Source organism: Camelus ferus, chromosome 1 (assembly GCF_009834535.1).
Source record: "Camelus ferus isolate YT-003-E chromosome 1, BCGSAC_Cfer_1.0, whole genome shotgun sequence".
NCBI lineage: Eukaryota > Metazoa > Chordata > Mammalia > Artiodactyla > Camelidae > Camelus > Camelus ferus.
Genome location: NC_045696.1, coordinates 16,450,818 through 16,471,952, shown reverse-complemented (window position 1 = coordinate 16,471,952; position 21,135 = coordinate 16,450,818). Strand labels below are relative to the sequence as shown.

The window sequence follows — 21,135 nt, the reverse complement described above, 5'->3', positions numbered from 1 at the left end:
TTGGAGTACACACTAAATTCTCTACTTTGAAAGAATGGCTTGAGAACTAGGTCCAAAGGAGAAGGGCTGCAGGAGAGTCGGTATTTTTTTCTGTACTCCAAGACAAATTAACGAAAACGCAAAGAGTATTTTCATGTCGTTTTTCTTCGTTGGCACAATGTGGCACAAACATACTCTTTTGGCAAACAGGCAGGTAATAGAATCCACCACCAGAAACTCAAAGATTACTGTGGCCAATTTGGTCATATGAATCAGAAACTTCTGACTTTTACCACCAACCACCCTAAGGAAATAATCAGATGGAAGTACAAATATATAAGAATGTGCATCTTCATGATATTAAAAACATCTTCATGATGTTATGCTTTCTTTATGATGTTAAAAAAAATTTATGATGCTAAAAAATTGTTTATGTTAAAAAGAATCAAAACCACCTAAAAGGAAATAAAATATGGATCTGTTAAACAGTTATTATAACCCCACAGCAAATACAGTGGTGCCATCAGGACTGACGTGGCAGTAGATTGATTGACTTGGAAAGACGGTTGGTTACAAGAGTGGAGGGGACATGGCAGCACTGTAGAGTAAAGGCTTCAGATGCAGACAGACCCGGAATCGTGTCTCAGTTCTGTCATTGACCAGCTGGGTGTCCTGGGGCAATTTATTGGACCTCATTCAGACCCTCAGTGCCTTCATATGTAGAATCAAAGGAGATAATAATGAAAAATGAGCCCTTAGCAATGAGATTGGCATAGAGAGATATTGAAGCTTCAAAGTAAGGCTGACTTACAGAAGACATTGTTAGGTGTTATGGACTGAATGTTTGTGTCTGCTCAAAATTCATATATTGAAACCGCAATCCCAGTGTGATGGTATCTGGAGGTGGAGACTTTGGGAGATAATTAGGTCAGGAGGGTGGAGCCCTCACGAATGGGATTAGTGGATGTGTAAAAAGAGCACTCTTTCCACATGTGAGGATATAATGAGAATTTGGCTGTCTGCAACCCGGACGAGGGTCCTTTCCAGGACCTGATTGTGCTGGCGCCCTGATCTCAGACTCCTAGCCCCAGAACAGTGAGAAATAAGCCTCTGTTGTTTCTAGGCCACCAGTCTCTGGTACTTTGTTACAGCAGCCTGAACTACGTGGTTAGCTTAAAGAAAAAATTACAGTACAATCTGACTCTTGTCAAAGACTTTTGGACCCATATATCCCACCAGTAGTCAAATATTTATTGAGCATTTAAAATCTGAAAAGCGCTTGGTTAGGAAAAGAGACCGTAACAGTGAGATAAAAATTAGACAGAACCTGTCTTCATGGAGTCCACAGTCTCCCACTGGTGACTGATTGTGACCAACTGAGTTTAAAATCCCCGCTTTGATACCAGAGAGGAAGGGGTAAAGAGAGCTTGCAATAGGATTTGATCTAGTCAGGAAGGGCAGGGAAGTTTCCTAAGGAAACTGCAGTTTAGCAGAGACAGAAGGGTGAAGAGGCCTTGACCAGCTGAGGTGGAGGTGACGGTGAGCGGTGCACATCACGGCTCAGCGCACTGAGCCTAGACTAGGGCAGGTGCCGGTCCAAACCCCCTCTGCCCACCAGCACGAGCTGCTGTGTTTATGGGCCCATCACTCAATCTCTCTGTCCCAAGGACTCCACCTGTAAAATGGATATAATAAAGAGTGTATCATTTACATGACTATGAGGATTAAATTAGATAATATGCAACCCAATGGAGAGATGTTATTCCCGCGCCCCCCCCCCACTCTTTAATTAAGGACATTCATTAAGTGTAGTTGTCCCAGGCAAGGGGTCTTGGGAGAAAATCAGACATACCTGGGTCAAGTTACAAAGGGCAAATACAAAGCCATGCCCAGCCAGCGCTGAGGATCTATACTGTTTGGGGGACGGCACAGGAAAGACATAACCAGTTTTCATTCCAGGCTTGGCTCTTTTCTAATCTTGCTGTATGATCGTGACTAAATTTATGTCACTACTTTGGGTCTCATCATCCTTAACTGTGACATGAGGGATGGGGGATGGAGTTGGGCATTATCTTTCTCCCCAAGTTTTAGTTGTTAGGACTCCATCCTCACAGACTAAGTGATACCTGTCCATTTTTTTGTTTGCTCCTGGCAAATGTTTGTTAAATGCTCTCTCCTCCCACAAGAAAGTGCCATTTAAAAAGTCATTTTATATCATTTTCCTATTGCCTAATTCCCTATGAAATGACTAATTGTCATTCAATAAGGAAACCAACCATTTAGTTGATAATAAATGTTTTTAAAAAGAGGAAAGACAGCATTCATAACTAATTGACTGATCTCTGACGAACTTCGCTTAACTGGCAGATAGATGCAGCTTAGTCGTTTAGGAGCAGAGAATGTGAAAGAATGTTCCTGCTGGCAGTGATCAGAATCAGGTGAGGCTAGCACATTGCTATTGTTCTTCTTATTGGAAGAAAGTTTTGAGCACTGTATTGTTACAGTACACTTGAAGAAAGATGTCACCTTGGGAGAGGCATGCAGTCTACACACTGGAGATCCTGTGGGCTTCTCTGAATAGGTTTATCTGGCTGGAAAGGGCTGTGGTTTGAGCACATCCCATGAGTGTGCCCGTGGGCATATCATAATGAAATACTGAAATGAGTCTTATTCTAGGAAATGATCTACGGAGATAATAATGAGGGATAAGTAATAAGGGTCCCATTCCAAACCTTAAATTCTATCCGTAGGAGCTTGAAATTTATATGAGAGGCACTTGGAAATGTACGTAGTTCTTGAAATGGAAGACTTTTCCCCCCTCTTTTCTCTAAATTGCAGAATGCGAGGCACACTTTCCCACATCTTCTCCACACCCCTGAGGAAAAATAAGCCACTCAACACAGAAATACCAAATCTGAGATGTTGTGAGAAGTCACTCAATTTAAACCCAGCCCTTCGCTGCATTGCTTGTTTTAGGAAATGTGCCTCGACACCTCTTCAACAGTACTTTGGATTCAGAGTTAGAGGGGGTGGAAAGAAGGAAAAATGGTAAGATGTCCTAAAACACCAAATCCCCTTGGATGTTTACCTGACCAAATGCTTACAGTGTCAGAGTGAAAGTGATTATGACACATGGGGGGGGGGGAGAGGTGATCACGGAGAACAGAACAGAGCTGGGAGGGACCCCCATGCTAACCCCTCCCCTTCCTCCCCGTAAGCTGCCCCAGGTGCCCTGGGGTAGGGATTCTCACAGGCAGGACAATAACAGAAACAATGCCCAACCACCCCCTGATGGAGCATTATTAACTACTGCCACCCCTCTCATCGTTCTACGCCCGTTGTTTGCAATCATTTCAGTACTTGTTTTTATCTTATGCACTAGCTTTATACTTTATTAAGTAAAAAACACAAGTCTCTAATTTTATTCTGCAAGTTTTTTGGAGGCTTGCTTTCTCTATTGTCCAAGTGGTCAGTGCCTTCATGATTACTAAATGCAGGAGACAATTCTCAGTCATCATTTTAGCACTCAAGAAGGTAAAAACCTCCACCCTTGGCTCCTGATTCTCTCCAGTTTCCTCTCATACATTTTTTTATTGCTCTTTTATTTCATTTATTTATTTGCTTGTTTTAATTTTGTTCTTAGACTTTATTTTTTAGGTTCACAACAAAATTAAGCAGAAAATACAGAGATTTTTCCATATATTCCCTGCCCCCAACACATCATAATCTCCCCCATGTGGATTGAAAAATTTCACATCCTAGGAGTTGAGAGTTATGTTTTATTCATTGGACTTTCTGAGGACTCAAATCCGGGGTGCTGCCTCTCAGATAGCTCTAAAAGACTGCTTCAGAGAGGCAAGGGAGAAGCCAGGATATATAGGATTTTTGCCACAAATACCAGGTAGTCAGAACATCAAAAGATTACTGTTAAAGAAAACCAGATATCTCAAGTTAAGAAATTTAGCACTTTTCTATGTATGACAAGATGCAAAAGTCTGGGCTCACTGAAATCATCCCTTTGATATTCATCTAGTTGTCTAAGGCCAGTATTCTGTTCTTTCACAGCCTGAGTTCCCTCTGGGTGCAGGGCCAGGCTGCCTGCTTATTTCCATCCTAAGTTCCCTCCACTCACTGTCAGAGGCTGAGGCAGTGGCTGATGACTCCATAGACATAGCATTCCTTTGTTTACTGATATGGCAGGCAACATTTTTTATCCACATCCATTATCAACATCTTCCACTAGAGTGATACATTTGTTACAGTCAATGAATATACACTGACACATCATAATGACCCAGAGTCCATAGTTTACATTAGGGTTCACTCTTGGTATTGTATATTCTATGGGTTTGGACTGTAGACAAAGAACTGTTGCCTGCCATTTCAGTAAGCAAAATCATTGCCTGACATCAAGTCATCTGCCATTGCAGCCACCCTCACCTGTGTGTCCCGAGGGGAATTCAGGATGGAGAAAAGCAGGATATTGGCCCTAGATAGTTAAGATGCATATCAAAGGAATAATTTCAATGAGCCCAGACTCTTGTATCTTCCCATACATAGAAAAGCACTAAAATCATTAAGTTGAGATGTCAGTTTTTGTAATAAGCAGTAATCTTTCAACTGCCGGTTATTTCTCCAGCAAAGATGGGTTTATTTGGGATCAGCAGGAAATTGCAATTTGGGGTCTGCAAGCACGATGAGCCACATGCAAGTCCCTGCACTGCAAGGAAAAGAGAACACTTTAATAGAGTGGGAAAAGATAGTTGGGAGGGCTATAATAAACAAAGAGCCCACAGCTTCCCAATAGCTGAGTCCTTAACAAGAAAGAAGAGGCGTCTTTCTTCTTCCTGCTGGGCTCTGCTATTGTTGCAGGGTGTGAGAATTTCTTATTCTGGTCTCCCAACTGTATTTAATTGAGATTTCTGTTCATTATTTTTATATATTTGCTATCTGTATATATTCTTTGGTGAGGTGTCCATCAAAGTCTTTGACCAATTTTTAAAGCCAGTTTCCTTATTGTTGAGTTTTAAGAGTTCTTTGTATATTTTGGGTAACAGTGCTTTACCTGATATGCTTTTTGCAAATATTTTTCTCCCAGTCTGTGGCTTCTAATTCTCTTGAAATTTCTTCCAAAGAGCAGAAGTTTTTTTTTTTAATTTTAATGAAATCCAGTTTATCAATCCTTTCTTTCATGGATCACACCTTTGGTATTATATCTAAAAGGTCATCAACAAACCCAAGATCCTCTAGATTTTGTCCCATGTTACTGGAGGGGAGCAGAATTTGTCATCCCAAAATATGCCTCTTTGGGATAAGAATTATTTTAGACTGATTACTTTTAAGAAACAACAGACATAGGTAAAGCTCTGAAAATGAATAGACATGACCCTTTTGTAGGAGACATTTGTATTTAAAGAGAAATCTCCATTTGTGTGGTTATCTCCCTCTCTGTACTTGGAAAAAGATGACACTAAATCTCTGGAAACACTTATCAATGGTGAAGGCATGAATTAAATCTGCATAGCAACCTCACCCTTGTTTACTGTGCTTTTCCCATAACTGGCCTGAGGGGCAGAGGGAGACTCCAACATCTTTGTCTTCAGCTGGAGATGGTATTTAAGGTGGTGGCTTGGGCTATTTTGGAGAGTTATTCAGTGTCCTTGGATATCTCCCATGTATACAGGAGGTACACGTGTTGTTAAACATGCTTATTTTTTCTCATTAATCTGTCTTTTGATTATAGGGGGGATCTCAGCCAACAGCCTAGAATGGTAGAGGAAAAATTATTTTTCCTTCCCCACATTATCTTCTAGGAGGCTTGTAGTTTCACATTTTACATTTAGGTCTGTGATCTATTTTGAGTAAATTTTTGTGAGGAGTATAAGGTCTGTGTCTAGATTCACTCATTATTTTTTTTTTTAACACAGATCTTCTTCCTACCTCTTATAGGCTTTATTTCCTTAGATTTATCTCTAGAGGAACATTCATCTTTTTTTTTTTTTTTCTGATTGATCTCATTCATTCACTCTCTTATCTTCTCCAGTCTTCTAGAAAGGTTCTCATACACCAGTCTACTGAACAGTTGTATCAGAATCAACCAGGGTTCTTATCAGTCATACAGTCAGCCCTCTGGGTCCACAGATTCTGCATCCTCAGATTCAACCAACCACAGAACAAAATATTCAAAAAATTCCAGAAAGTTCCAAAAAAACAAAATTTGAATTTGTTGTATGCTGGCAACTCTTTACATAGCATTTACATGGTATTAGCTATTATAAGTAATCTAGAGGTGATTTAAAGTATATGGGAGATTTGCAGATACTAACTACTATATATAAAATAAACAACAAGTTTATACTGTATAGCACAGGGAACTGTATTCAATATCTTGTAATAACCTTAATGAAAAAGAATATAAAAATGAATATATGTATTCATATATGAATATATGAATATATGTATATATATGACTGAACTATTATGCTATACACCAGAAATTGACACATTATAAACTGACTATATTTTGATAAAAATAATAATAAAAATAAATAAAGTATATGGGAGGATGTGCATAGCCTACATACAAATACTAAGGGCATTTTAAATAAGGGTCTTGAGCATCCTCAGATTTTGGTATCCCTCGGGAGTCCTGAAACCAATCCCCCTCAGACACTAAGGAAGAGACTGTGCAGCTTCCCAGGTGCCCCTGAGATAGAAACTTCTGGAACTCAGAATTTTTAACATAATTTTAAGCAGAGAATCACATTTAAGTATTTCTAGGGGATTCTGAGATGCATTCTTAGCAATCACTGTTTTAGGAGATACTGATAATATTTACATGTATTTCTTTAGTCAATTGCAAGGGTTCCTGATCTCTAGCCCAAACTTTCTAATAGTTTGCCGGTCACCTCATCTAGACAGCCCTTCGTCCACTCATCCCAAACCTGCTGGAACCATGTATGCTCCCTATGATTCTTCTCCAGGTAGTGATGCTATTTATAACCAGCACAAATGGCCACTCAGGCTAGAAATCTCAGTTACTACTTCTCCTCTTTCTCCCCCTGTATCTAATTGATGACAGAGTCCTGCTGGCCAGGTTTGTGAAACATCATTTGATCTACCTGTGTTTTCATCCACCCCACTGTGACCATGTACTTCATGCTTCGTCTTATTCTTGCAACACTGCAATCGTTTTCAGACTTGTCTAACATTCTGATTCCCTTATCTCTAATCCATGCTCTCCATTTCCATACAAATCATCATTCTACAGCACCAATGTCTTACAGAACTTTCTACAATGATGGAAATGCTCTATATCTGCATTGTCCAGGAGGGTAGCCACTATCCTATCCCTATGTGGTTATAGGGAACTTCAAATGTGGCAGGGTGACTGAAGAACTGAATTTTAAACTTAATTGAATTCAAATTTATATAGCCACATGGATCTAGAGGTTACCATATTTGATGGCACAGTTCTAAAATATGGATTTTTTTTTTTATACCTACCCTAGTGCTTGCAAAAAGCTCTTTACCTACAGGATAAGGTCTAGCGTCATCATACTGTAACGCTGAATGACCTTCATAATCCAACCATCTTTTCAGTTTCTGCTACACCCCCTGCCCCAATTCCACATGGACTCTAGCACTGTAGAAACCTGCTTTTCTTAAACACGCTGTAATTTTGAGATCTCTCAGCTTTTGATCCTGCTCTTTGCTCTACCTAGAATGCCCTTCCTTTACTTCCTTCCTGTCAAATTTTGCCTCAACTTTTCATGCCTAATAAAGAGTATATGGGAAGACGTGTCTAGGTTATACGTCCTGCAGGCATCCCCAATATAGGCGCATCCCCTTATCCTCGACCTTGAACGAGCTATTTAACATTTCTCAGCCTGGTTTTCTCATCTGTAAAGTGGGAATGAAAACATTTGCTCCCTTACAGAGTTGTTGGGGGATTAGATATTGCACTATTCAGACTCCACCACTGAGAGAGCACTCAATAAAAACTGTTTTTATTTTCTGTCCTCCCGTAGCACTTAACACATAGTATTAGAGGTCTTTCCAGATGAGACTGTCTCTCTTTCCTCAAGACTGTGAACTCATTAGCAGCAAAAACTCAGTCTTGTTCATCATTGTCCGCCAGCATCCTCTACATTGTAGCTCTTTGACAAATGCTTTCACTGGGTGACAGATAACTGAGTGAATCAATTATTCACATAAGACGTCACAGAATAAAAAAAAAAAGTATTCCTTTTTCATGTGGATCTTTAGGGAGGAACAACAGAGACAGATCGCTGTGGCAAGACTGAGAAAAGAGGATGCCAAAACTTGTAAAGCATTAAATCTTTTTTGTTTCTGCCCAGAAAAAACTAGCATAAGCCTGTTGTTAAATCTGTGTCCCTTCTCCTTGCTTGATGAGAGTATAGCTCTAACATTTTTGCTGTTTGACTTTCCTTTCTAGGTCCTCTGCCCCTCTCCCGCCATGGGTACTAAGCTTCCATCACTGTCACCAAGGAAACAGCAGGGATGCCTCATTCCTCACAGCTCTGAGTATCTGAACTCTGGCTGCCTTTGTCCACAGAGCTAGCTAAATTCTTTGTGTGCACACGACTAAATCAACTGTCTTCTATACAGAACTTTATCCATTATTCTATGTTAAAAAAAAAAAAACATATATAACAATTTCGTCTCTTGGGAATGGCCTTTTTCCAGACCTGTCAATACTGTTGAACGCACCAGACATTTTTGGTCCCTAGGAGAAAATCTAAAAATCGCCTGTTTAGCCCCTTGGACTGTGTGCAATATAAGTGCGGGTCAATTTTAAAGAGCGCAACAGAGCATTCATAATGGTTTCCCTTTTAAAAGCACTGTAGACCAAAAATAAACCTGACAAAGGGCAGCTGTAGAGTTTTAACATGTGGAAAACTCCACAGGCGGCAGTTATGTAACTGGAAGGAAACATGATAAATATTTCACACCATTAGATGAACTTCCAACTCTGACACGTGAAAAGCAAAGAACACAAAACACACCTTAACTCTCCAAGAAGCAGAAAGCTTAGATTGAGAAGGGGCCAAGGCGGCTGCTAAAATCTGAGACCTGCCTTCCAGTGCGAATGTTGATTGCTGTTTTTTTCCCCTTCGCCTCCAAGCCGGAGCCGGCGAACCCCATCTCCCTGGAAGGCCTCCCCCGCAGCGTCGCCTGTGGGCTAGAAATTTTCCAAAATTCTCCACTCCTAGGCTAACCCCCCCCCCCCAAAGAAGTTTTGTGCCAAGGAGGGGGAGAGAGGAGTTGGCGCAGGGCAGGCGGCGTTCGCCCTCCACCACGCCCCACCCCACCCCCACCCCGGGGGCCAGCGCCTCCCGCGCCCGGGCTCCTCGCCCCGGGGACAGCTGGCAGCCCCGCGCCGGACCAGACACAAAGCCGATCAATCCCGGCGGCGCGGGGGCGGGGGACGCCCCGCCAGGGCTTCCCTTCCGCTCGTCGCCTCCTCCTGCCCGCTCATTAGGACCAAGCCGACAGCTCGTCCGGCTTCCACTGCCCGCCCCCTCTCATCGCCCCCCAACCCCCCCCCCAAAAAAAAAGAACTGCCCAGACCCCCAGGCCGCTGGCTAGGCCAGACCCGCCGCTAGACAACCGCCTGCAAGGCGCCCCTGGAACGGGGGAACTGACATCCCGTCCGAGTCCGCGCCTCCCCTCCCCTGCGCGCGTCTCTCCTCTCCCGCGCTACAAGTTCAGGGCCCCCCCCCCCCGCCCCCGCCGGCCTCCCGCGCTCCCGCCGCCGGGACCCTCGGCTTCGGCGGAGCCGCCAGCCCCGACTCCGCGAAGATGGCGAGGAGGAGCCGCCACCGCCTCCTCCTCCTGCTGCTGCGCTACCTGGTGGTCGCCCTGGACTGTAAGTTGCAGGGGTACCTTCACCCTCCCACCCGCTCCTGCTGAGACCAGCTCCTCCAAACCTCCAGCCCCTGGACGCCGCGCTGGCGGAGGGCTGTCTCCACAGCCTGCGCGGGGGCGGAGGGGCTGCCGCGGGGCGTCTGCCTTGACACCCAGCGAGCCGCGGACCAGGGGTGCCGGCGGGGCGGGGGGCCGGAGGTCTCCAGTTTATTGTAAATAGCATCTGATTTTGTCGGGTCTAGCTAGAGAAAATTAAGGGTCACGCCCCGAGGTTCTCATTTTCTTGAAAAGTTGGGTTAAGTTTTCAAAGACACAGGGACGTGAACAGAATGCAAAACTCACTAACTCCTTAGAAGATGCTAAGATCCCAAGATGGCATCACTCGGAGGCAGGCGCCGACCACGCTCTAAGTACCGGAGGAGGGGGCAGTGTCGGAGTTTTCTCAGCTTCTGCGGGTCCCAATTGTGGGGGTGATATGCCGTGCACTTTGGGGGAGTGTGTGTGTCGGGGGGTGTGGGAGGGAATTCGTGGCTGCGGACCCAGAATTACTTTTATCGTCTCCACCTGCACATCTACATTCAGTTCGAGCGGTCTGGTCTGGGCACTCCAGCCAGCTGCTGTGTCCTCAGCGGACGGCCAACGGGGTGATGCTAGAAAGACACAGAAGCTGAATGATCGAGCAGCGGGGGGACGTCCCAAAGCCAATTTCACGGGATGGTTCTAAACAGGATTTTCACAGATTCTGGGCTCATAAGACTTAAAATCGTGGGAACGTTTCCTATTATTTTCTTTTCCTTGCGTTAACTTTTTAGGAAGTTACAGTGGAGGAAATTACACTAGATCTTAAGCACTTAAGCAACGAACCCTTTTTCTTTCGTTTTTACCTTTTTTCGTTTTTCTTTTTTCTTTAGTTTTCTTTACTTTTAATGGAATGGTTTATTATTGTTACTATTCAAGGTCTGGCAATATAATACTTAAAATAACCTGCCAGATAAGTGTCTAATACATAGCACAATGACTTTTTCTAGCGCTCTCATTGCCGAAGTGAGTGTTGCTCAGCTCAACGTGGTGTGAGCTCTGTCCCTTAGTGGCGGGAGAAGGTGCAAGCTGTCTCATTTGAAAGGGCTTGTGCTGACCTATATTATAGAAAGTCAAACCAGTAAGGCAAGGCTTCACAATAAAACCATGATGCAATTTTGAAATATCAATTGGTATCATGTTGAACGCTCAGAGAAAAAAAAAATCACTGATGCTGAAAGGCAACAAAGAGGTAGGCTGGCGAAATTGTAACAGAACTACTGAGAAAGTTATGTATTTCGTTGACAATCCTACATTTCAAATAAAAAGGGCTGACTGTAGTGTAGAATTGTCACTGATTAAAAGCAGAGAAAATGGTTTTACTCTGGTATGTCTATTCAGTAATCAAAATAGAAACAATACACCCTAAATTTGAAATTGTAGCCAAGAAACAACCCAGAGGCAAGCACGGGCTTAAATAAATAGGCAGAATAAACTCTTTCAAGCCTTGGGTAAAGCTAGCACATTGGCCCTTCTAACTCTGCCTCCTACATAGAGGATTAATTTAGAAGTGTTCAGGGATCTTTCCGTATTGTTCCTGGGATGCTGAAAGATCTGCTATTGCAAGAATTTTTTTTTTCTTGTTAATAAACTTAAAAATTTTGTAACACTTTCAGATTTAAAGAAAAATTTCAAAGATAGTGGAGAGTTCCCATGTACACCACACCCACTTTCCTCTAATATCATTTTGCTAATTAGTATAATACATTTGTCACAATTAAACAACCAGTACTGATACATTATTATTAACTGAAATTCACATCTTGTTCAGATTTCCTTCATTCTTCCCTAATGTTCTTTTTCTGTTCCTGGATTCCATCCAGGACTCTCCATTACATTTATCCATCGTGTATGCTTAGATGCATCTTAGCCTGTGACAGTTTCTCAGACTTCCCTCGTTTTTTATTAACTTAATGGGTTTGGGAATATTGGCGGAAATGTTTTGTGGACTCTCCCTCAATTGGTATTTCTCTGATGTTTTTCTCATGTTTTGACTGGGTTTATGGGTTTTTTGGAGGAAGATCACCAAGGCAAAGTATCATTTTCGTCACATCTTATCAAAGGTACATACTATGATTGTGACTTATCACTGTTGATGTTAATCTTTAGTATCTGGTTGAGGTGATGTATGCTAGGTATCTCCATGGGTTACCTTCCCCCCTCCCACCCACTCCCCACACACTGTATTTTTGGGGAAGGAAGTCACTATGTACAACACACTTAAGGAAGAGGAGTTATGCTCCATCTCCTTGAGAGTGGAATATCTCCATAAATTATTTGGAATTCTTCTACTTGAGAGATATGTCTCTCCCCCCTCCTCCATTCATTCATTATTCCATTCATTTTTTATATCAGTGTAAGGTCATCAACATTTATTTTATACTTTGGATTATAGTCCAATACTATTTTGTTTTAGATTGTCGAGCTTTGGCATTGGGAGTTCTTTCAATTGGTTCCTATGCCCCTTTGACATTTCCCCATCATTGTGTATATATGTGTTTTGGATTTTGCTTGTTTGTTTTTAGTACTTCCTTACCTTCTGGTACCACAAACTGCTCCAGGCCGATCTTGTATATTTTCTACTCCAGTCCTAGAATCAGCTATGGCTCCGAGGAGCCCTGGTTCCTTTAATTGGAGAATGGTATTAGGAACCAAAAGCTCGGCACAAGTACATTCCTTGCTATTACGGTGTTGTTGAAAAAACAAGAATGTTCATCAAGACTAAATTTCACCCCACAGGTCTATTTGTGATTGATCCACTCATGTTTCATGTCCAGATTAGAAACTTTATTGAAGGCTTATGTATATATCAGACACTATTCCTAGGACTTTCTTTTTAAGTCCTCAACAAATGCATGAGATAGAACATGTCTTTCTTTTTTTTTTTTCGTAGAGGTCCTGGGGATTGAACCCATGACCTTGTGCATGCTAAGTATGCACTCTATCACTGAGCTATTTCCCTCCCCCCAGATGGGGAATATCTTCAACATACAAATAGGGATCCTAAGGCTCAGGAAAGCTAAATTTCTTGTCTAAGCTCACTTATCCAGGGTGAAAAGAGATGGAACTGGAATTTGAAAATCTGAGAATTTGTTCCATAGATAGCTGGCCTCATCCCTCTCATTTTTCTGAGTGCTTATCCCTTTTTGTGATCTTCACTCAAGAAGACAGTGATTCCTTATGCTCTAATTATATATCATCTTCTTAACATTCACCCCAAATATAACTGGACCACTCTTTTGTCTCAATCTTATTATGTCTAATATCATGTTTATTTCCATTCTTTCCCTTTACTTTTATTTGTCAATATTATTTCTTCTTAGTAGTTGAGGAGGTTGCTTTTGTTATTGTTGTTTTATTTAAACTCTGATTTCAGTGTACCTGTTGAGAAATGGGCATTTATTTGTGTGTTTAGTTGAATTCTATTTTTCTTTCCCACTAAAATAGAAACTCCATGAGGGAAGAAATTTCCTGATGTTTGCTCACCAGTGTATGACCCACGCTGAGCAAAGTGCTTGGTTAATAGTACATGTAAATATATACCTGTCGATTAAATGGAAGGGGGATGAGGTGAAGTCGGTGGAAGAAATGGATGGATAGAATTAATGATGGCAATGTTTATCATGAAGCCCTAACTTATTCTAAGTAGGTAAGACATCAGATTTCTCTGAGGTGACGTTTGAACAAAGGAATTGAATGTGAATGACTGCAGTGTGTTGTTCGTGGCAGTACACGACTCATAGCAAGGTGGTTCTCAGATCTAGACTGGAACCCAAGCCAGGCCACTTGGCCCAAGTCTGTAATTTCTCATCAACTGATAAGGATGGTGGAGGTGGGGAGAGATTTGGATAGTCTACAGAATGACAAGATCCTGCCTCTGTGGTGGAATTGACCCAAAACAGCACACCAGGGAACCAGTGCCAGGAAGATTTTGCCCTCTGTCAACACTGTTAAGAACAAAGCAACATAATCAATGTGCTGAAGAGAACTGGTTCCAACTGGGCATAGTTTCAATTACCTGATGAACTTAAAGGTCAAATTGGGCTTGCTGGTAGACCTGATAATCATTTCAAGACTGTAACAGACATGACATTGAAAAGGAAGAAGTCAAAAGTAAGAACATTAGCATAGAGAGAACAGTGAGTTCTCCAGTGGCTGAGGACACTCCTTTACCCCTCCACACGAGGAATTCAGTGAGAGAAACCCATGTGAATTTACACGTATGTGCTCTGCCCATGGTTTTCACCATACTGCTTTCCATCTGTGGGCGTCTTTAGTGGAGGAGGTGTATTAGAACATAGAGGCAAGAGCTGGCGTGTTTGTTGAGGTCAGACCAGCAGAAATCTGTAAAAGCCATTATTTAAAACATCATTTCTTTTCATCCCATAGCAATATAGTGGCGGCACTGCTGAGCCAATACTCCAGGACACCTGTTCTGCCAGATTTTGAAGATGAGAGTGAGGATGGGAAAGGGGGATCAGAATCTAGGTTGAAGTGCTTTCTTTAGCCAAAGAAGAAAAAGATGACTTAAAACTGGGCAGTTTTCTTGGAAGGTGTTACTGAGGTCAGAACTCAGAAAAACAGCCCAACTGTATTAGTTTCCTATTGCTGCAGTAACAAATTACCACAAGTTGAATATAATGCATATTTATTATCTTACAGTTCTAGAGGTCAGAAACGCAAAATAGGTCTCGCTGAGCTAAAGTCAAGGTATGGGAAGGGCAGTGTTCCTTCTGGAGGTTCAAGAGGAGACTCTGTTTCCATGTTGTTTCCAGCTTCTAGAGGTCCATCATGGCCCCATTTCTCCAGATGCAAAGCTAACAGTGCCAGGCTGCCATATCTCTGGTTCTCTCTCTTTTGCCTCCTTCTTCCACTTATAAGGACCCTTGAAATCACATCCGGACCACCTGGGTAGTCCAGAATAATCTGTTCATCTCAAGGTCGGCTGATTAGGAGCTCTGATTCCATCTGCAACCTTACTTCCTATTTACCATGTAAAGTAACCCGTTTATAGGTTCCTGGGACTAGGACATAGACATCTTTGTGGGGGCAGGGGGATTATTTGCCTGCCATACCAGCCAGAATTAGGGTATGGGCAATCGGTGTTGTGGCCAAGAACATTCTAGATCCTATGGAGCAACCATAACTTTTTCCTTTAAATTACAATTCAGTGTTATATATTTACATTTTTATGGGTTGTACTCGGACTGTGTAGTGTAACGGTGGAACATGGACTCTGATACAGAACGCTGTGCTCACTTACTAGCTGCGTGACTTGTACAAGTCATTTGACTTTTGTGTGTGTCAACTGACCCCTCTGTAATGGTGGTAATCCCAGTAACAGTACTTACTTCACAGAGGTTTCGAGAAAAAGAAATGTGTTCATATGTGTAACACACTTAGAAAACTTAGTACTGTTATTATTGTTAAAATTGGGGGGCAATGAACTTCAACACTCCTATTATCACTTATAATGGATTTCTTACATTTTTGAGAGTCATAGCCAAAGACAAGTAATCAGCTGTTGCATAAGTATTGTACTCGTTTAAACAGCTTGTTTTGTTTACTTTTATTAAGAGTTTATTTTGGAATTTTTTTTTGTTTTATTACAAAATACACACATACATCTCTATCTCTATCTATCTATGCAAAGAATATACTAGTACCGAGGTAAAGAGGATGGAGGACACCCCTTCAGATGCAGCAAAAGCACACTCAGACATCCTTGGGGGGAGCCAGCAGGAAGAGTGTGAAGGAATAAAAGAAGTTCCTTACGGTCATAGCAGGGAGAACGGGGTGGGGGGGGGGGAGGAAAAAAGGCAGCAGTCAGGCTGTTGGAGGGCTTTGTGGGATATATTTAGGATTTTGAACTTATCCTAAAGCAAGGCAAAGCCATTGAAGGCTTTTAAACACTGAATATCAGGCAGATTTGCATTTCAAAGAGAACACAATGGATGGAGTGTGGAGAATGGGCGGAACGGTGTAGGTGGGAAGCTGAAGTGGGGAGACCAGTTAGATGCCATGGAAGTGGTCCATGCAATTCCTTCATGAGTATTTCTGATATATAGTGACTGAAATAGATACCTACCCAAACACATATGATTACATATATACATATGCCCACAGAAAGTTGTTTTATATTTGAAATGCAATCAATTACATTTAATCAGAGATTTGAGAAAATTGCTCTTTGGTTTTTAAGTTTTTAAAAATCACGTATGATGTATTTCCAACTTTCTCTTCAGTTCCCAACATATCAGCATAAAACAGTAGCTGTTTGGGCTCCTATTTCTCTTCTTTCAGTATCTTTCTCTTTTCCAACGCCTGAGTTTGTCTTCCGTCAGTGTTGTGTTTTTAGCGTCTCCCCAAGTTGCCACACTTAAGAGGGTGATTTGATTAGATGTGATACGGAGAGGCGTGACCTTCTATGTTACTAAGCACGTAAGTGTGTACGTGCACGAGAGAGAGGGAGGATGTGTGTGCTCAACTGAGTGCCTGCTGGCAGGACCACAAACCCTACTCAGGGTCTTCAAACCAGTGAGTGGGTTGGAACTGTTCTGACATTTGAATTGTTGCTATGTTTTATGAGCAGAGGGCAAAGCAACATACTGGACCCAGTCCTGTGACGTGTCAAGAGCTTCTCTCTTAGCTGCCCACTGTCTGGGCTCAAAAAGTCCTGAGCCAGGAACCTCATGAGCTTGACAGACATGAGTTTTAGTTCCTAACTGAAGAGTCTTGCCTTTCTCTCTCTTGCTTTTTTATGCCATTGGCATCAAGATTTTATTTGTTTCATTGGCTTTTCTGTTCTGTTTCAGTTTTCAGAATGTCTCATGAGGTCAGTGTGGGGCAGATTTGTCTTTCTATTTATACAGGGTGAAGACATCTCGCTGGTCTCTCTCCTTTATGCAAGGTGTTTCCAGTTTGCTGGGTCACATCTTGTCAAAACAGTCACCTACTGTTTTCAGTTTTTGCTTTGCTTGCACTGTAAAAACCTGCTCAATACTTTATGATGGGCAGAATCAAAGACAAAAATAGATCATTATTAAATGCATTTACTTACATGTTTAACTAAAATAATGTGTGCACATGGTGGATTCAAGCAGCGCAGAAAGGTTATCAAATGAAAAATGTCTCCTTTCCAGTCCTGCCTTCTGTTCCACTCCTTAAAAGTAGCCTACTGTTTTATTTCTATTTTTTTTTATTGAGGTTTAATTGGTGTACAATATTATATGTTTCAGGCATACAACGTAGTGATTCACAATTTTTAAAGGTTATATTCTATTTATACTTATTATAAAATATCAGTTATATTCCCTGTGCTGTACAATATATCTTTGTAGCTTATTTATTTTATACATGGTAGTTTGAACCTCTTAACCCCCTACCCGTGTCTTGTCCCTGCCTCCTTCCCTTTCCCCACTGGTAACCACTATTTTGTTCTTTATATTTGTGAGTCAGTTTCTTTTTGTTATATTCACTAGTTTGTTTTATTTTTTAGATTCTATGTATAAGTGATACCATAGAGTATTTGTCTTTCTTTGACTTATTTCACTAAGCATTTTATCTTCCATGTCCATCCATGTTGTTGCAAATGGCAGAATTCCATTCTTTTTTTATGGCTGAGTAGCATTCCATTCTGCATGTGTATGTGTGTGTGTGTGTGTGTGTGTACCCCATCTTCTTTATCTATTCATCTGCTGATGGACACTTGGGTTGCTTCTATGTCTTGGCTATTATAGATAATGCTGCTCTGAACACTGGGTTGCATGTATTTTTTCAAATTAGTGTTTTCATTTTCTTCAGATCTATACCCAGAAGTGGAATTTCTGGATCATACAGTAGCTCTATATAGCTTTTAATTTTTTAAGGAATCTCCATACCAGTTGCACCAATTTACATTCCTACCAATAGCGTAAAAGGGTTCCCTTTTCTCCACATCCTCACCTATGAAGTAGCCCACTCTTAAGTTTCTTGCGTGTGATTCCAGAAAAATTGTGTGTGGGGGGAAATATAATTCCACCCTATATGAGCATACCTGTGTAATTTCTTTAAAAATCAAAATCAAAATTTGCTGTGCTTATGGTTCTGCACATTCCAAAAAAAAAAGAAATTATGTCATGCATAGTATTCTGTGCTTTCCTACAAAAACTGTATTTTTACTAGTAATTGAGCCACGACTCAAAGCTAGGTCTCACAAACAGGACTCGTGACAACATCTTGCAGAGGCTTTTTTAAAACCCTAAGCCAAGATGCAGTCAGGACTATCTTCTAGCTAAAACCACCAAATGTAAGTAGTGAAACAAAGTGATATAACAAAAGAGAGGAATATAAACTCCCAAACCAGTGACCAGATTTAAAAAGGGAAAAATTCCAACCCAGACCCAATGAAAAAGTCCAAAGGAGAAGAGAATAAGGGACCACGCCCAGAGGGGACCGAGACACCGGCACCAGCTAGGATTTACAGACAAGTGCAAGCTGGTGCTATTTTTAAAGGAGACCAAAGAAGCAATGGCCACAAATAAAATTGGAACACGCTGAACTGCTGGGAAAGTGCTAAATTTGAAAAGAGAGAATCGTGTTTATGTTTAAGAAAATGCTCTAGAGACACTTTAAATTAGGAATTGATTTTAATCTGAAGTAGAACAGACAATGGAATAAACAGTGACTCAAGTGTAAATAAACACTAGTCTATTTAATGCAATGATTTAATTATCAGTTGCTAATTAATCTATGATTTAATCTAATAATCTAACACAGTGAGCTGTGCCATAAAAATATGTTAAAAGTTTTATATAAACTGATTGGAGCTATGGGATCATTGTATCATTTGTACTTTGATCCCATGTGATGCTTTTGGTCCCAGAAGAAGTCAGGTTCTTTTGTGTCCTGTGTGTGTGTGTGTGTGTGTGTGTGTGTGTGTGTGTGTGTGTAAGGGAGCAAGCATCTATGCCATTTTACCTAGATACAATGTTTCTCCTTTCCAACCTCCACCTTTTCTACTGTTGTCCTTGTTGAACTGTTCTCCATGTTGCCAAATGTGATTCCTCTCTGAAAGTCTAACTCCAAAGTCTCTTACGGCTTCTTAAGTCTTTCCAACTCATCTAGTCTTCAAAGCCAAAGTCCACCTCATATTGTAATCCTGGTGCCCTCAGCATGTTCCTGTTTCTCTTACTGCCCTTACTGGGCTGTAGTGTTATCATTTTACACACACATCTTTCGGGGGCAGAGATAACACATCTTTATGTCCCTAGCACCTAGCATAGCGCCTAGCACATAGAAGTTTTTAAATACTTAGTTAAATAAAAGTAAGTAACGTAGTAAATAACATAACATTAATTATAAACTATACATAAAATAAACATTAACAAATGAGATAATGGAAAATAAACACTAATACCCTTGGAGAGAAATGAGGTGGTAATGGCCCTATATTACAAAATTTGATAAAGCTTCTGCAATTAAAATCCTGTGGGACTGGTACATGAAGAGACTGACAGACCAATGGTAGAGAATATAAAGTCCAGAAATTGGCCCAAGTTGATTTGAAATTTAGGATAGATAGATAGATGTAAAAATAGAGATTATCTATACCTACCATGTCTATCTGTCTATTGATCTACATGTAAAATGGTAGCATTTCAAACTAGAGAGAATTCTTAATACTGTTAGAAAAGTTGCACAGTCATTTAAGGGAAATTAAATCTGAATCTGATAGCATACATGGGGATAAACTCCAAATCAATCAGAGATCTAACTGTAAGTAAATAAATAAATAAATAAAAAGATCACTACCTGCCTCCCCTCAAACCCCCCCCCCCAAAAAAGGAAGCATGGTATAGATTTCTGTAGACTGGTCTATATATCCAAACAGCATCTGCATTAAAAAAAAAAAAAAAAAAACACCTTAAACAAATCAAAAGATAAATGTCTAGTTAGGAAAAGATATTTTGCAATTTAAGCCTCAACTAGAGTATTGTCACTGATATAAGAGCACCTAAAAATGAAAAGAAAATTAAAATATAAAGAATAAAATAGAAAAATGGTGCATGCATGCATGCACACAGACACAAACACAGACACATACGCAAACACACGCACAAGCAAACCCCAGAGAATTCCGAGAAGGAAAGTCCAAACAGCTCTTCAGATATGAAGCTCTACTCAACATAACTTGAAATGCAAATTAAACCTTCACAAAGATAACACTGCTTGCCTACTAGATTATCAAAACACATAACTCATCTGCATGCTCTGTTATTGAAGTTGTATGGAAACAAGCATTTTCACACACTGTTGATAGGCTGTGTAATGCTATAGCTGCTACAGGACTGGAATCCAGCAATATGTAGAAAAATTATATATCTGCCTTTTGACTCACCAACCCCACTACTGGGAGTCTGTTCCAAAGCTGTACAAAAACAGGACATGATTCATACATAATATTATTCATTTCAAAATTATTTATTATAAAAAGGATTGAAGGGAGGAGGGTATATAGCTCAATGGTAGAGTGCATACTTAGCAATCCCCAGTACCTCCATTAAAAAAATTGAAAAAAGAAAGAAATATATAAATAAGTCTAATTACCCTCTTCTCCAAGTTAAAAAAAAATTTTAATTAAAAGAAGATTGAAAATAATCGAATACCCATTAATAGGGGATTGACTGAATAAATGACAGAATGATATGCAATGTAGTTATAAAAGGAATTAGAGTGATCTCCATGAATGGATATAGTAACTGGAAAAAGCAAGGTGTAGAACTGTATAGTTTTGCATGCTACGTTTTATGCAAGAGAAAAACACTGGGAGGTTAAATCAAAACTATTCAAAATGTGTGGAAGGTGCAAGAATGGAACAGCTTTCTCTTAATAGCTTATTACACAGATTTGATTTTGAAAACTTAAAGGTTCTATTTAAAAGATAAAATTCACTAAGACATCCATCTCCAAAAATTGAAAACAAATGGAAAGAAATGAACCTACTGTATTTCAAATCAGTGATGTAACCACACAGAGGAAAGAATTATTCCAGTCTGAGCTTGGAACGTAACATTCCACTGAAGAGTGGGATATATTTTAAGGATAAATAAAGCTACAAATACATTTTAAACTGAAGTAATTTAAAATAGTGGTTTTGTTCTTTTGAAACTGCTTTGTATTACAGGACAATGCAAATCAGTAATTATA

The 21,135-nt window shown here is 40.6% G+C and overlaps 1 protein-coding gene and 1 long non-coding RNA gene across 4 annotated transcripts in view; one reads left to right on the top strand and one right to left on the bottom strand.

Annotated features, from left to right (window-relative positions):
* Positions 1–1,209: 1,209 nt before the first annotated feature.
* On the bottom strand, positions 1,210–11,043 carry LOC116662748. Of its 2 annotated transcripts, none has more exons than XR_004318764.1 (3): positions 10,213–11,043; positions 9,009–9,184; positions 1,210–1,654 (listed from the first exon to the last, which is right to left on the bottom strand). It is a non-coding gene; the product is annotated as an uncharacterized LOC116662748 (long non-coding RNA). The 2 variants fall into 2 exon arrangements; XR_004318767.1 differs by having other exon boundaries at positions 9,009–9,177.
* JAM2 (junctional adhesion molecule 2) overlaps positions 9,146–21,135 on the top strand; it is a 50,903-nt gene continuing 38,913 nt past the window's right edge. For both annotated transcript variants that reach the window (XM_032476985.1, XM_032476979.1), the window contains exon 1: positions 9,146–9,871. In XM_032476985.1, the coding sequence (XP_032332876.1) occupies positions 9,805–9,871 (67 nt within the window). In that variant the 5' untranslated portion in view covers positions 9,146–9,804. The remainder of the gene's footprint in view (positions 9,872–21,135) is intronic.